Raw genomic sequence first — 15,928 nt, forward strand, 5'->3', positions numbered from 1 at the left:
CAAAGCAATATTTGCAAACAGATTTCTGCAGCTGCCAAGTTAATCAGGAAACTGACAAAAAGTACAACAGCAATTATACCGACTCACCCTGGAAGGGGAAGTCTAAAGGCCCATTTTCTAGCCTATCATTCCACTTGGTCAACTTTGCAACTCAGATGCTGACTTCATCACATCATTAATCCCTGCTTCTCACTGCCTACATTATCCTCTTCTCTCAAGCAAAATCTTCCTTAATTTGGCCCTCTATCACTTTTTCACCTGTTCCCTGTGAAAATAACATTAAGTTCCAATAGCGCCTCCCATTCCCACACCCACATCAATGCTTATACCACGGGACCTGCCCCAAGCACTCAAACTTACACTGACCTCTTCCTCTTCTGAAATCCTCTAGAATACTAATTGTCTGATGTCCTCTGATTACAAACTTCTCTGATTCTCTCTTCAGGAAGACTTTGCTATACTGTAAGTTAACCAAGGATGTGCCTCTTCTACAAGGTATGATTTTCTATCCCCTCTACCTGGAATGTTTAACCCACAGATCTTCACACAGCTGGCTCTTAATACTACTCAGAGCTCAGCTCAAATGCCAGCTCCTCAGACCTTTCCCTGACTATCTAACCTAAGATTACCTTCTCAATCACCTTTATTACATTACTGTTTTACTATCATCATCTCCCTAATCATGATCTGAAGTTGACTGATTCTTATATTTACTTGTTTCTTACATATACATACCACTCTCACCCACACCAGAATGTAAATGCCATGAGAAAAGGGATTTACCTTGTTTGGTTCATTGCTGTAATCTCTACTACCTAAAACAGTTCCTGGCACAAAGAAGTACTAAATAAATGCTTTCTGAAAAACTGAATGAATGGCCTCCTACAGCCTTTACTTTACCTTTCAGAGTATCATATCTTATTATATTAAGTTCTTAAACATGTCTATCTTTGTGGCGCCCGGGTGGCTCAGTTGGTGGAGAGTCTGACTCTTGATTTTGGGTCAGGTCGTGATCTCATGGTTCCTGAGACTGAGCCCTGGGTCAGGCTGTGTCTTGGGCTCTGTGCTGACTCTCTCCCTCGCTCCCTCAGCCTATCTCCAGCTCACGCTCGCTTGCTCTCAAAATAAATAAACTTAAAACAAAAATAATGAAAATAAATGTGTCTATCTTTATCAATTGATTGTAAGATCTTTGAAAACAGGAACCATGTCTGCCTACTCAGCCTTAATCTCAGTGCCCAGCAGAGTATCCACACAGACTTGCAAAATAATACAGTGGGCTGTAAAGGGAATTAAGAAGGAAGGGAGAAAATAGGGAGGGAGATAAGCAGGGAAAAGAGAGGGAGAGCTAGAGAACAGATTGGGAATAGAAGAGTGATTATGAGAGTACAAGTGGATGCTTTAAAAGGAATTATTTTGAAAAAAAAAAATTTCATTTCATGAATACACACACACACACACACACACACACACACACACAGACTGGCATGTTCTCAGTCATGATGTAAAATATAATTTTTACTATGGGTTACAACCCAATGTTTTGAAAACCCTATACTGCATTCTAAAGCACACTTTACAACTCAGTCAGCTACACTGCATTTATTGCAATGATTCTCAACTTTTATTCTTTAACCTTAATCTCCCTGAGGAATACAATACTCTCCCATTAGGAAAAAAAAAAAAAAAAAAATAGCTGAAGACAGCAAGAGAAATACTCATCTACTATTTCCTTCTGTTACCTAACAATTTTCATATGATTAATCCTATGTCCCTAACAATCCTAAGATCTCTGAAGATGGAGCTGCCTTCTTCCTCTATTATTTCCCTCACAGTGCTTAGCAAGATATAAGCACATTGAGTAAATAGAGTAGTACCCCCTTTGTGACAGGGGATACATTCCAAGACCCCCAATGGATGACTGAAATCACAGAAAGTATACTGGGCCTCATATATACTGTTTTTTCCTGTACATACAGACCTATGATAAAGTTTAATTTATAAATTAGGTACAGTAAAGATAAACAATAACTAATAATAAAATAAAACTATTATAACAATATACTATGATAACAATTATGTGAATGTGGTCTCTCTCTCTCTCTCTCTCTCTCTCTCTTAAAATACCTCGTGGTACCAGGATGATGTCAGATGACAAAATGAATATATGATGGGATGAAATGAGGTGAAAGTCATAGGCATTGTGATGTACAGTTAGGCTACTATTGACCTTTTGACAATACTCAGGAGAATCATCTGCTTCCAGATCACGGATGTCCGGGTAACTGAAACCGTGGAAAGCAAAACCCCGGATAAGTGGGGGAGGACTACTATACTAGTAGGTTGACTGCCAGCTGCCCTCCTGGATAATTACATTAAAATTAAAAAAACTACATAAGTCAGTCTGCTACTCACTGGCATGGCAAAAATGAGAGAGAAAAAGAAAAACCCTAAGCCCGTAAAAGTCAAAAATAAAAGAAACCGAAGTACCACTTTGTATATTAACAAGCCCTGCTAAATGCTACACTGGCAGAATCTAGCAGAGACTCATCTGGATCAAATTATGTTCTCTGAAGGAATGAGAAACAAAATAAGCCCTGCCTTTCAGAGCTTATTTTGGTAGGAAGTACCATCTAAACTACAGCATTTTAAAGTGGGCCCAAAGCTGAAAAATATAACATAGAGGTGTTACCTACTCCAGTAATTTAGGTTCACAAGTTTTCAATTCCTATTTGTTACAGACTTACCATAAGGGGATCCTCATCCTCCTTTTTTCAAAGGTCTAAAAAACTAGATGCTCGTCTCATTCACAGGAAAGGACCAATAAAAGTACACTGTGTATTTTGGTCTTTGGTTTCGTGAGCTAAAATGGAAGACTAGGAATTTCAGAGAATGATGTTCTCAAGATACTAAAGATTAGAAGATGGACCACCACTGTCCACTTCTCCATCTCTTGGCTTTTATTAAACTACCCAGACAAAACCAAATCAACCACCTGCCTACCCCTAGCATTTATTATATCATATATACTTCTTTAATGTTTATTTACTTTTCAGAGAGAGAGAGAGAAAGAGACAGAGCGTGAGCGGGGGAGGGGCAGAGAGAGGGAGACACAGAATCTGAAGCAGGTTCCAGGCTCTGAGCTGTCAGCACGGAGCCAGACAGGGCTCGAACCCATGGACCATGAGATCATGACCTGAGCCGAAGTCGGACGCTTAACCAACTGAGCCACCCAGGCACCCCTATATCCATCCTATATTTTAAAATAATTCTCATTCATTCTTTGAATTCCTATTCATGGTAAGTCCTGTGCCAAGTATAGGCATAAAGTCCCGATGTTTGAAACACTCACAGCCTAGTGGACAAAATATCCAGTCAACCAGTATTTACTAAGTGCCTACAATTTTGAAATAACTTTATTGCTTTAACAGGGGCAAGTAGGTTCAAGTTGAAACTTGTTCATACCTGCCTCATACGGTTCTCTGCTAAATGTATGTTTTGCTCTTGTTTTTCCAAACCGATTAAACCTTTTGGCAAGGCAGGGGCTGTCTCCTCTTATAATTTCACACTGCCAAGCAAAGGGCTGGCAAAAAGGAGAAACTCAGCAAGTCTAACGGGAAATAACTGTTGAGGAAGAACACAAGTCCCAGGCCCTTCCCAGTACTCATCCTGTCAGAAGTTGTCTTTGCCACCCTACTCTGACTCTGTATCACTAGTCCCAGTCCCAAACTCCTCCGAGACCACTCCTGGGGCAAGTGGCAACACACGTCGTGCAAAGGGCAAATTCCAGGGGTGTCTGTCTGTGTCTAAGATCTTTTCTTTTTCACCGCACAAAAGAGATCAGGAAACTGATAGGTGCCCATTTAGGGCTGAGTCCCTTCTTCCCGGCTCCTCCCAGTCCCTAGGACAGCTCATCAGCCCCAGGGTTTTCCAATACAACTCCGATGTTAGCCATGGGTTCGAACCCTGGCCTCACCATCAACTAATTAATTGGGTGGCCTTGCGTTAGTCACCAGACCTCTCTCTGCACTTCAGATTCTTCACCTGAGAAGAGGAGCTAATAAACACTGCCTGGAAAGTGCTCGGCTCACACAGGAACCACCCGATAAAGGGGAGGTATTATTCTTTAGAAAGGCGCCAGGATGACAAAGCCGAGGGGGCTCAGACTGAAGGCCTTGTGGGGGGTGGGAGGGTCAGACTGACGCAAGCCAGAGGCCGAGCGGGCTTGACAGGGCGGGAAGCCTCTGCGGGCAGGGCGGGAAGCGGTGGAGGCGGGCGGGCGGGCGCCGCCGACTGCAAGGGCGGCGGCAGCCCGCGACCCCTTTACCTGCCCCCCACTAACTCGCCGCCCCCTCCCCGGCTTACCTCGCTTGATCACATGCATCGCGGCTAGTGGCTGAAGCGCTGAGGGATTCGAGACGGGACTGCAGCTCTGAGGCGCCGGCGGGATCGAGAAGGTAGTAGGGTGCGAAGGGTCGGGTTCCTGGGGGTACTCAGGTGCAGGGACTGGATTTGGGGCCAGAGAGCACTTTCCTCCACGGAGCGGAGGCGCGACAATCCGAATCCCCTTCCCGCTCCCGCCACCCAAGACGCAAAAGCGGCGCGACGGAGCTCGAATGACGTTACTCGACGCTGCCTGCGCCCTGGCTAGTGGGCAGGGCTAGTAAAGCCCAAGTAAGCCTCGCCCCAGTAGCCGCCATCTTGGGTATGGGCAGGGCCCTAGATACTGCGCCTTTCCCGCGGCCACATTGGGTGTGGGCACTCCCGGCGGGAACGCGGTTCTCCCGCCGCCATGTTGAGTGTGGGCATAGAGGAATCTGGGACAGGAACCCCGCGCTGCGCGCAGAACCCGCCAGGCCCGGCCCCGCCCTCCTCGTTGGCGCGCCCCCGCCGAGAACAAGATGGTTCAGGTGTTTTTGTTTTTTGTTTTAAATTTTTTTTTAAACGTTTATTCATTTTTGAGACAGAGAGAGACAGAGCATGAACAGGGGAGGGGCAGAGAGAGAGGGAGACACAGAATCGGAAGCAGGCTCCAGGCTCTGAGCCATCAACCCAGAGCCCGACGCGGGGCTTGAACTCACGGACCGCGAGATCGTGACCTGAGCTGAAGTCGGCCACTTAACCGACTGAGCCACCCAGGCGCCCCGGTTCAGGTGTTTTTGAAATAAAAACCCAACCATCCAAAAACCCTTTCTTGTCCTGAGGACTGTTAGAATATAATAACCCGACTGCTGTCCAATGTGGGCTGTAGCCTTCGATCCAGAGCTGGAGGCAGCCAGGAGGCCCACGCTCTAGGTCGGAGGAAATCTGGCACTAAATCCTTGGAAGAGAGCCTTGCTAGGCCAAGGGCATTGAATTTTATCCTGACGGAATGGGAACTCTGGAAGAGTTTGAGCAGAGCAGGGCTTTTATAATTCTCCAGCGGGTGGTGGCAGAAACAGGGTCAGCAGTAAGGCCTTGTGGAAGCAGAATGGACTGTGCTTGGTGACTGAATGTGGGGGGTAAGAATGGGTAAGAGACGAAATATACAAGACTGATGTAAAAGCTTCTGATTAGGCTACACAAACTAATTTTTATGAAAGCTCACGTGGCATCGATTTCTAAAACCTTTCATTGGTTTTTCACTGCCCTCCAGATACACCCCAAGCTCCCTGTGAAGTAATTTAAAAAGACAAAGGTGATAGACAAGACATGGGATAGATAGGTTAAGGGTGGATGGGGTTGCCAGATTTACCAAACAAAAATAACGTGTCCCAAATGTTGCAGGGGACATAATTATACTAAAAACGTTTTTATTTATCAGAAATTCCATTAAACCAGGCAGGCATCCTGTATTTCATCTGGTAACCCTATCCAGAGAGCTTTTGGGTACGTGTGTTAGTTTCATTTTTCCTTGGCCAAGGAGAAATAGTCTCTTCATCCTGTCTGCTATGCCAGAGAACACAATGAGAGTCAAAGCCAGCAGAGGTTAAAATCTCCTACATGCTTTATTGGACTTCAAAGAGTCTTATGAAATAACACAGAAAAACCCATGTGAGGGTGCCCAGGGGGTACAAGGCAGTCTGCAGCCTAGCACCCTCCTAAGACCAGCCCCAGGTGCCTGCACCCCAGGCCCCAAATAGGATCCCAGAGTAAAGGCATGGGAGGGAGTGGGGCAACAGGAAAATACCTTTACAGCCATAGCAAAAACAGGTAAGGGAGAGACTTGTCTAGAGGGTGGGAAGGGAGTGGGGGAAGAGGTCACACAGCTGCCCTCACCTACATCTTCCTTAGCCACCCCCTTCCCTAAACCAGCTGTGTCCTTTTTGAGCCTCTGGCCCAAGCTATGCAGTAACATGAAAATGGGGTCTGACAAGGGGAGTATGTGGTGCAGGCACTTGGGAAATTCAGGAGATCTTTTTTTTCAATTTAAAAATGTTTTTTGGTTCAAATGCAACAATATCCTGCCCAACCATTTCAGGGCCCCATTTGAGCCCTGTATCATGGCTGAGACTCCCATGGCCAGGGGAGCCATTTGTCCTGAGCTCCAGGAGTACTGATGCTTGGGGGAGCATTTGGGCAGCACCTCTTATAGTCAAACCCTCCTGCAGTATGGGGGAGCAGGGATAAGAAAGACGCAGGTGTGGGTGAGAGTAGAGAGAAAAGGTGACTACCTTATAGCCCACAACTCTGGCATCTACTCATGCTCCAACTAAGAGGAGTCTCTCCCAACCTACCCCCTAGCCTGGCCTCTCTTCAAAATTCTCTAGTAGCTTATTCTCTGGGAATGTGTTCCACTCCCCCATGGACCCCTAGAGGCTCAAGAGAGCTCCAGGCCAAGTTTCCTTCTGGCCCACCACACTCCCAAAGAACAAACCTCAAGCAATAGACCCTAGGCCCGCCCCAGTCTGAGGCAAACAGAACCATCGTAGATGGGGTGGAACAGGTCTGAGGCACAGACGTCAGAAGTTTCTCCTCCTATCTTCCCCCCTCCCAAGCTGCTAGGGGAAGTTGCGGAGTGGTGGGAGGGAGGAGCCTGAAAGCAGGAAACACAGAGAAACAAGAAACCAAACTTCATAACTGGGACAGCAGAGACAGAAGCTGGACCCCAGAAGTGGAGCTGGGAGCTGAGGGGACAGCAACTAAGACATGCACTGAAGTAGAGAGGGAGTGGCAGCGGCAGCCCGTGGGTGGGAGGGCAGGGCAGGCAGGCCATGGTGGTCAGTTAATAAATAATGTTGAAGGACCCAAGGATGGGGGGGGCAGGTATGTACAGTGCCGAGGCCCCTGGGCCAGCCCCTCCCATGCCCCACTCTAGGGGCCAGGGATCTTGGAAGGGGAAGAAAGAGAGGCAGAAGACCAGGGAAGGGCAAGCTGTCCCGCCACTGCCACTCTCATCCTGACTACTTCTTAAGAGGCTTCTTAAAGATTTTGAGGGGAAACTTCTTCCGGCCTGGGCTGGAGTCTGTCTCCTCACCAATGGAGCCATTATCCTCCTCAGCCACAGCCTTCTTGCCAGCCAGATGGGGAATGCGTGTATTTCGGCTAGCCTGCAGGGCTCTGCCGTCCCCAACCGGAGATGGTGTGTCTGGGTCTGGGGAACTGGAGCTGTGAGAACGGGAAGAATCCAAAAGTGGAGAGCCACCAGGTGGGGCTGAGGGGCTCAGCTCCATCAGGCTGTGGGCCTTGTCCAGCCCATGGTTCAGCGCCAGTAGTGCCTTCTTGGCCAGAGCAGGGCTGTCAGGCAGTTTCTCCACCAAAGACCCGGGGTGGACCCCCTCAATCAGCCGGTGGCTGCCATTGGAGGTCATGGCGTTGAGGGCCTCATCTGCAGCACGGACCATCTGAGGAGGCTTGGGGGCCATACGCTGGCGGTCACTCATGTGGAGGGAGGACTCCGAATCGGAAAGGGTCAAATCCCTGCAAGACAGGGCAGAGAGGAGGAAAGGGACACATACAGGATAGGGGAATGGGGAGAAGGTGAAGAGGAGAGAGGAACAGCATGAGAAGACAAGGATGGGGTAGGGAATGGGGATGGAAAGAGGGGCAGGAGAGAGAAAAGAGGATGAACAGACAGGTGGGTGAGAGAGAAGGATGAGAAAGAGAAGGAAGTTGAGTAGGCCGTTAAGTACAGGATAAGAGAGGCGGCAGGAATAGGGAATGGGGACAGGATGGGGAAGAGACACAGAGGGGAGAGTAAAAGCAGGGAGAAAGAAAGGCAAAAGGAGGAACAAATAGAAATAAGGACAAGGGGAGAAAGAAAGGGAAGAGTGGTAGAGAGAAAAGAGACAAACAAGAAGCAAAACCAAACATCATTATACCATCATCTGTCTGGCAAAGGGCTTTCTAGTGACGGGCCCCCACCCTGCTGAGTGGCCAGGCCCTAAACTGCTGCAACTGTAGGCTTAAGTTCCCCAGGCATCCTCAATAAAATCTCTTCCTTCCCACAAGTGGCTAGATTTCTTAGGACTCAACCTTAAGCCAACCCAGAGCCCACATATTGCTCTGGGTCACCATTTTCCATGACTTTCTCCCCCACGGACTCCTGTCACACCCTGGGATACATCCAGTCTGGGCCAAGCCCCAAGGAACAGGGTACATGCAGTAGTAAGTGGGCCTGACACAGGCTGGGGAGGAGAAGGTTAGAACAGCCTTGCAAACAATCCCTTATCCACCCCAAAAGGTCAGGATGCTGCCTCTTTCAACCCTCTCACAGGATTCAAAGTGGGTCACAGAGAAGTGTTTCTGAGTTCAAACCAAAGTCGGCTGGCAGCTGGAAAGGTGGGGTCTTTTTCAGAGCTCTGTGAGAGGGACAGTGCAGGCAGGTGCAGAAACACAGCACATCGGTCTTTTAAGTAGCAGTGGTTCCAAAGAGCTGCCACTAGATGTCAGAAGGTCTGTTTCGATTTCCATCTCTGCCTGAGGCTTGTTGTGTGACCTTAAACTTAAGTCATCTAACCTTGCTGGTCCTCAGTTTTGGCCAAATGAAGATAATACCAATTGAGTGATCTTGCAAGGCTGTTTGGAGGATCAAGTATGTTAGCAAATCACTTGGAAATGTAGGAAGTATGTGGGAATGAAGATGATGAGGCCAATCAAGCTGGAAGACCCATTGTGGGCCAGTCACAAGAGGTTTCTTTGCAAGGCTGTTATGGGGATGTGGCACCGCACACTGGACATGCACACACCAAGGTTAGTCCAGAAAGCTGAGACCCCGAAGGGGCTGGCTACTCCTAAGAAGGCCCATCAACCAATTCCCGATGCCTCCTCTCCTGCCTCTACAGACAAAAGGGTAAATATGAGGGGTCCCCTGTCAGTCCCTTAACCCTCCCTCTGCTTTTCCAGAGGCCTGACAACCACAGTAGAGGCAGAGGAGAGGGCTAAGGGAAATGCTTAAGCATCCAGGTCAGGAAGCCAAAGGAAAAGAGTCAGGAGTGGTAGGGGAGAGCACCACAGGATCTGGAAAGGAGGAGGCTGGGGGTCAAAAATCAGGGAAGGCACCAGGCCCTTAAAATAGGCAAAAGCAGAAGGTTGGCTCATAGCTAGTGTAGGGTTAATTCTCAACAGGAAACAACTAACTAAGCAGCTACCCCATGGGCCAGTATCTTCCTGGAGACAAGGAACAGCAGAGAACAATCCCAGCTCCAATTCCATTCTACAAATCCTGTTTCAGCCACATACTCTACTGTTTACTAGTATTCAGTCTCATATTTGGTTTCCTATATCTGACACTGTCCTTTCTTCCATCTAAATATGCCCTTGTTTCCTTAAGTTCCAAGATGATGCTCTCCATATCCTGCCTTTTCCACACACATAATGAGCCAGTGAGCAAGGTGCCGAGACAGTTCTGGGGGGCAGCAGCACTGGAAAGGGGGCCATCTACGCTGATGACGTGAGAACCCCAGAAGCCTACATTTCTAATGCCAAGGAAGAGTGGTCAGGGGGTTGGGGGACCTCCCAGCCTCACTCCTCGTGGCCTACAGCTCCAGTTGGCCATGATTCCCGTCCCCCCATGCCTTGTCATCAGTTATAAGCTAAGACTTTCCAATGCAAGAAAAAAGCCTGGAGGAAGCCCAGGTGTCACACCCTGGAGGTAAAAGCCCTGCTGAGGCAAAGCTCACTTTCCCTCCCTGGATCTTTGAGACACTCAGGCGCCAGAAGGTGTCCCTCCCCAAAGGCTGGGTTGCCTTGGGCTCCCATACCAAGCTACTAACCTTACTAGAGAGCCTGTTTGTCTTTAGAGACGATCCTCTGGTGCATGGTGCAAAAGAAAATTAAGTAGTGAACAGGCCAGGTGGGTGCAGGTACCTCCCCACCCGCCCCTCCCCATTGCCCTCAGCTTGGGCCTTGGAGCTTGAGATCCACAGCATCCCCTAATGCCCCAGACCCCATCCAGCCCTCTCCGCCTGTATTGGGAGGGGCAGTCTCCCAGCCTAGGCTTCTGGATGAAAATGAGGATGAGGATGAATATGAGCCACTCTGCAGGGTGAAAGTGCTAGCAAAGGCAGTCCCTTTGTAAAAGACAAGGAACAGCCCTCTAGGCTAACACAGAGAGAGACTGGCTTCCTGAGTGAAGCACAGCCAGAAGTCAGCAACGGCATCAGCAGGCTGCAGCCCTGAGGCCAGGGCTGGTCATGTCTCAACTTCAGAGATGAGAGGTCCCTCCAGAGGAGAGGGACTTTCTGAGTCTCCCCTAAGCTTGTTCCAGGCAAAGTGAATTCTCTTATCTCTGACCCTAGCCTATCTCCTGAGGTAGCTGCTAGAGCAGGCTGTGGGAGAAAGCCTTTCACCAACTCTTACACAGTGCAGTTATTGAGACCTTGTGGAAGGACAAAAATACCTAGAGTGCCCTGGAATGGAAAGTCAAGTTCTACTCTGTTCTGTTACTAATTAGCTGTGGGACGTGGGGAAATTTACTTAACTTTTCAGAACCTTAAATTCCTATTCTGAAAGTGAGTACTTTATGCTGGCCCCACCTATAAACTTTTCTTGTCTAAAACCCCTGAACCCATTTCCCCTCTTCAGTTCCCTAATTCCATGAAGGTTACCATATCCATGCAGCCACCCCAGCTAGAAACCTGGGTGTCATCCTAGACTCCTCCTTCTCCTCCACCCCCATCTCAGCCAGTTACCAAATTAAACCTCTCCTTTCCAATGCCTAGACCTCACTACCTCCCCTACTGGTCTACCTTGGTGACTTCCAGATTTCTGTAGTCTCCCCTTCTCTTCTTTATACAGGCCACAAAAATGTTATTTCTAAAGTGCAAATCTGATTCTCTTCCTTTTATTTTTATTTGAGAGACAAAGAGCGCACAAGCTGGTGAGAGGGGCAAAGGAAGGGGGGTGAGGAGAGACAGAGAGAGAGGGAGAATCTTAAGCAGGCTTCATGCTCAGCATGGAGCCCGATCTGGGGCTGGATCCCATGACCCTGGGATCATGACCTGAGCTGAAATCAAGAGTCAGATGCTCAACCAACTGAGCCATCCAGGCGCCCCATGATTCTCTTCCTTTTTAAAACCCTTTTGGAATTCTCCATCTCCTAAAGGGCAATGCCCAAGCCTCTTGGAGCCCCTCCTCCTCCTAGCCTCATCTACCACCCTTTCCCACCAACACACGCCCAAGGTTCTAACCACAAATACATCATATTCTCTTGAACCTCCACGCCTCTGCACATTAAACCTTCCTTTGCCTAGACTATACTTCCTCCTTTTCCTGCACAGGGTGTTAGCACAGATGTCACCTCTTTTGTGAAGCCTTCCACCCAGGTGCACACTGTTAGTCACTCCCTCCTCAGCACCCCATAGCACTTCTCAGACTGTTCCGTAATTATTTATGTACCTCTCCCGGACCAGACTGTGAGTCTTGATGGCTGGGATTGTATCTTATCATCTGTGAATCCCCATGCCCAGCAGAGCCTGGCCCAGAGCAGGTATCAATAAATGTTCTATTGAAGGAGTAAAGGAAGTAAAGACTCCATGGAAACAACGGATGTGAAAGTGCAAAGTTTAGGCAAAAGTGCAATAGGACCGTGAGGGAGGGGCGTTGTACTCATTTTTAGAGTCAGCAAAACCCCAAACAGAGAAGGGAACAAAGTTGTGGGGAGTTAGGCTGAACTTAAGAAGGAGCCCAGGGCTGGGAAAGGGCAGGACCAGGAGAAGATGCCCCAATGCACACACCCCCACAGCTGACCAAGCAGCAGCCAGCAGGCAGAGGCCAAGGTAAAGGCAGCAGAAAGGCAAGGAAGAGAAGAGAGACAGCCGATACCCCAAGCTCTCTGAATGCCCAGGCATCACAGCGGTGCTGTCAGCAGGGGATGGGTCAGGGTAGGGCTTCATCTGGAGGAAATAGGAAGTGCTGTGGTGGTAATAGACAGGGTGAACATGGACGTTGGTGATGGAGGTGGTGAAGGTGGTGGTGGTGGTGGTGGTGGAGGAGGAGGTGGTGGTGGTGGTGGTAGAGGAACAGGAAGAAGAAGCAGAGGCAGGTGGAGAGCTGGTCCCGTGGCCTTCAGAACTGAAAGACTGTCCAGATGAAAGGCTGCGCATTCGCCGCAGAGAGACCCGGCTTGTCAAGAAGTGGCCAGCCTCGCCCTCTACCAACCTCTGAGATCCCAGGCCGTGCTGTGGTTCCGTCAGGCGCTGCCGGACACTGCACTGCAGGGTGGGAGCTGCAAGGAGAGTAAAGAAAGTGTCAGGAGGGGCCGACCTCCTCGGGGCTGGCAGCCAAGCAGGTGTGCCCCTGGAGAAAGGCTTGCTGCAGACCGCTCGGCCCTTGGTGCCCAATCTGGAGAACGGGGCACCTCCTCCCGAAAACCTCCCACCAGGGGTCCTAAAAGGAAGGGGACATTGAAGATGAGGTGCCCAGGTCAGTTTTAGTGGCAACTGCAATGGAAGGATACCGAGGGCCAATATTATTAGAGAGGAGAGGCAGGGCAGTTAGTGGGAGGAAACGGGCCAGGCAGGGTGGGAGGGGGTGTGGGACGAGGTCCGGGAGAGCACTAAGAACCAGCCTTTTTAGAAAGCCAACCTCAGGAAGTAATTCACAGTTCAGACAAGGATCTATACACACACATGCTCATCACATAAGTATTAATAATCGTATGAAAATACACATAAAATTGAAAATGATAATATATCTGATTGTCGGAAGACTATACAGCTATTAAAAATTCTGCTTAAGATTTGAAAAACATACAAAAATACCTACTGAAATGCTCAGGGGAGACAAAAGGATACATGAAAGAAATACCTTGAACTACAGGACACAAAAGACTCGAGTTTGAAGTAAGGCCTTCCCACTTGTAGCCGCGACCTTGTGCAACTAGTTTCCCTAGTTTGAGACCTAGTTTATAAAATTCTGCAGGGTTGTTGTGACGCTTCAAGAGAGTGTATTTAAAGTACCTGTCACAGTTCATGGCACTCAACAAATGGTAGTGGTCATTATTATCTTGACCACATAAAAAATTATTAAAAATTTCACAGACAGGAGACTGTAGGAAAAAAGCTGTTCAAATACAGTGGGACTAGGTGTGCCTTTTTCTTCTGCACTTTTTCACTTTTCACTTTCCAAATTTCTTCTAACAAGCATGCAGACAACACAGAGCCAGCTCCTGGAATAATGCTACAAATCAGGCTCTTGGAAGACGATGGCCACCATGCCCAGGGAAGGAGTATACGGGCACCAGGTAACTTAGGAATGTGCTAGAGCATCCCCCTTGGGCTCACTTCCAGCTCCAGCTGAAAACAGAATTTCTACCTTTGTTTTTTTTCCTCTACCCTGAGAGGTGGGCCTCCCCACCTTCTCCCTAAAGATGGGAGAATGAGCCACGTGACATGGGTGCCAGAAGCCATGGAGGCTCCGTGAGGGAGAGAACACAGGTCCACAGTGATGGAGAGCTGGGGAGGCAGGGCTTCTATGGCTGGTGGCTTTCAAGGCATCGAAAGGGAGGCAGAAGAGGAAGAAGCAGCATGGAAAAGGAAGAGGCAAAGGGAGAAGTAAGGGGGAAAGAGAGGAAAAGGGAGAAACATGAAAAAGAGAAAAGAAAGGAAGGATCTTTCCTTCTCTCTTTCTATCCCAGCCCAGCTAGAAGAAGGGCCACCAGGACTTCTGTCTAGCTGGGCCGGAAGGAGAAGCCCAAGCCTTCCCTCACTATGGGTGTTCTCTCTCCAGCCCTCAGCTGAGCAGGCTGATTCTTCTCACCCCTGAACCTCTCCCTGCAGTTAGTAGGGATAGTGCCAAGGGAATAGAGGGAGCAGGCAGGGGAGTGAGGCAGGCAGGAAAAGGAGCTCAGGGGTAGGAGTGTTGGTTTAGTCCCAAAAGTTGGAAAAACAAAAGCCCCAAAGGGGCTCCTCAAACCCGGGTATTTCCAGAGGGACTGATCATCCGAGCCGGCGGATGCTGAGCAGAGAGAGCGGTCACTGAACCTACGCCCCATCAGCCAGGCAGCATCTAGGTTCCAACAGCCAGGCCAAAAGGAGAAGAGAATCTGATTTACAGAGGGCTTCAGCCCACCTTTCAGTGGGATAAGGGGAGGGCCAGGGCAAGGACTGGGTAGCTGAGAGCTAATGAAGATCCCTCCCAACCCAGGGAACATGGGAGCCTTGCCTGCCAGTGATCCTAACCTTGTTGGGCCTTTGATTAAAGCCCTGATAGGATATCAGACCAGGGTGACAAAGCAGCTTGGCCAGAGGCAAAGTACTGCTGAACAAATTTACAAATAAATCCTGTCTGTAGCTGGAGTCCAGCCTGATGAAAGAATCTGGCTTTCTGAAAGTGAGCCCCTAAGCCAGGCCCATGGATGTGGGCCCGAGACAACAGCTTTTCCGTAAAGGTCTATTCTATTTATCTAAAATAGCCTCTGATCCAGGGAAAATTTCAACTGGGCCACTTAGGGGTAAGTCCCTCATTCACTGAAGATTTCCCACAGAGAGTTGTCTCTTTGACTTTGCTCTACTCAGCTCTCACCACTTGAGGGGAGGAACGGGAGAGGGAAGGCCCAGAAAAGGGTGCAGAGGTCCAAGAATTCAGGGGGACATGCTTGTGCAGGAGATCCCTCCAGGACAAGAATGTCTTTCTGACTTGGAGAATGTAGGGCTATGTCTCTTTAAGGGACTACCGCTTTATGGGGCCTCGCACAAAACCAGAAAAAGATATCATTCCATTTGTCCACTTTAGCAATTAAGAGCAAATATAAAAATGAAAACAGATAATAGCAGTAAAGAGCCAAAACGAATACCATTTTGATATAATGAACCACTAAAGGAGATTGTTTTTATAAAGGCACATGGGGGAGAAAAAGGAGAATAAAGGGATTTAAGAAACACAAAGAGTGAAGGGAGACACACTTAACACAATAGACCCAGAGGGGCAGACAGAGCATAGAGCATGGAAACAACACCAAGAGCACAACTGTGGAGGAATATCCTGACATGAACTGTGCTTTATGAACCAAGGCCCTGAGCTCAACTACCTTCCTTGGTCTCCGCCCCATATGCTGTTCTAGGCACAGCAGTGGCCAACCACTTCTCAACCGGTGCATCAAAGGCCCCTTCCCTCACCCCCACCCAAGAGGTCACCTACATTGCATGGACAAGGGTGACACAATCTCCTCATCCATGTCATCCACGTCGTCGGTCATGATGAAGTGGGCAGGGTTGGGGCGCGTGCTGCCCATCCAGCTGGGGTCTATGTTGAGAGCAGCCACCAGGGAGTGGATGCCAGGATTGTTGACAATCTGGAAGCCACAGAGGATCTCAATCTGCTGCCAGCGGTGCAGGCGCTCCCTCAGTGCTGCCGTCACCTCACTCAGAGCTTGCCTGGAGCACATGGAAGAGAATTGAAGCCATGGGCGGGTGGGAGCCCCGGTAGGAACGAGGCTTCCTAGAGGAACAGGTTGGGGGAATACGTGCAAATAAGAAACACAATTAAATCATAAATTCAAGAGCAAGGT

The 15,928-nt window shown here is 48.9% G+C and overlaps 2 protein-coding genes across 6 annotated transcripts in view; both read right to left on the reverse strand.

Moving 5' to 3' along the window:
- Positions 1-4,626, reverse strand: part of RRM1 (ribonucleotide reductase catalytic subunit M1) — a 37,575-nt gene extending 32,949 nt beyond the window's left edge. Inside the window, exon 1 of the mRNA XM_019449617.2 lies at positions 4,366-4,626. Coding sequence (XP_019305162.1) covers positions 4,366-4,384 — 19 coding nt within the window. The 5' untranslated portion in view covers positions 4,385-4,626. The remainder of the gene's footprint in view (positions 1-4,365) is intronic.
- Positions 4,627-5,968: 1,342 nt separating this feature from the next.
- The window catches only part of STIM1 (stromal interaction molecule 1), a 183,150-nt gene continuing 173,190 nt past the window's right edge, over positions 5,969-15,928 (reverse strand). Inside the window, exons 10-14 of one of the 5 annotated variants that reach the window (XM_053900052.1) lie at positions 15,559-15,794; positions 14,335-14,427; positions 12,580-12,646; positions 10,194-10,230; positions 7,736-7,899 (exon numbers count right to left, since the gene is read on the reverse strand). In XM_053900052.1, coding sequence (XP_053756027.1) covers positions 7,855-7,899; positions 10,194-10,230; positions 12,580-12,646; positions 14,335-14,427; positions 15,559-15,794 — 478 coding nt within the window. In that variant the 3' untranslated portion in view covers positions 7,736-7,854. Of the gene's footprint in view, positions 7,900-10,193; positions 10,231-12,243; positions 12,647-14,334; positions 14,428-15,558; positions 15,795-15,928 lie in introns of all 5 variants that reach the window. The other 4 variants (XM_019449619.2, XM_019449621.2, XM_019449618.2 and 1 more) reach the window with 4 other exon arrangements.

Source organism: Panthera pardus, unplaced genomic scaffold, assembly GCF_024362965.1.
Source record: "Panthera pardus isolate Hobbes unplaced genomic scaffold, ASM2436296v1 HiC_scaffold_12, whole genome shotgun sequence".
Lineage (NCBI taxonomy): Eukaryota > Metazoa > Chordata > Mammalia > Carnivora > Felidae > Panthera > Panthera pardus.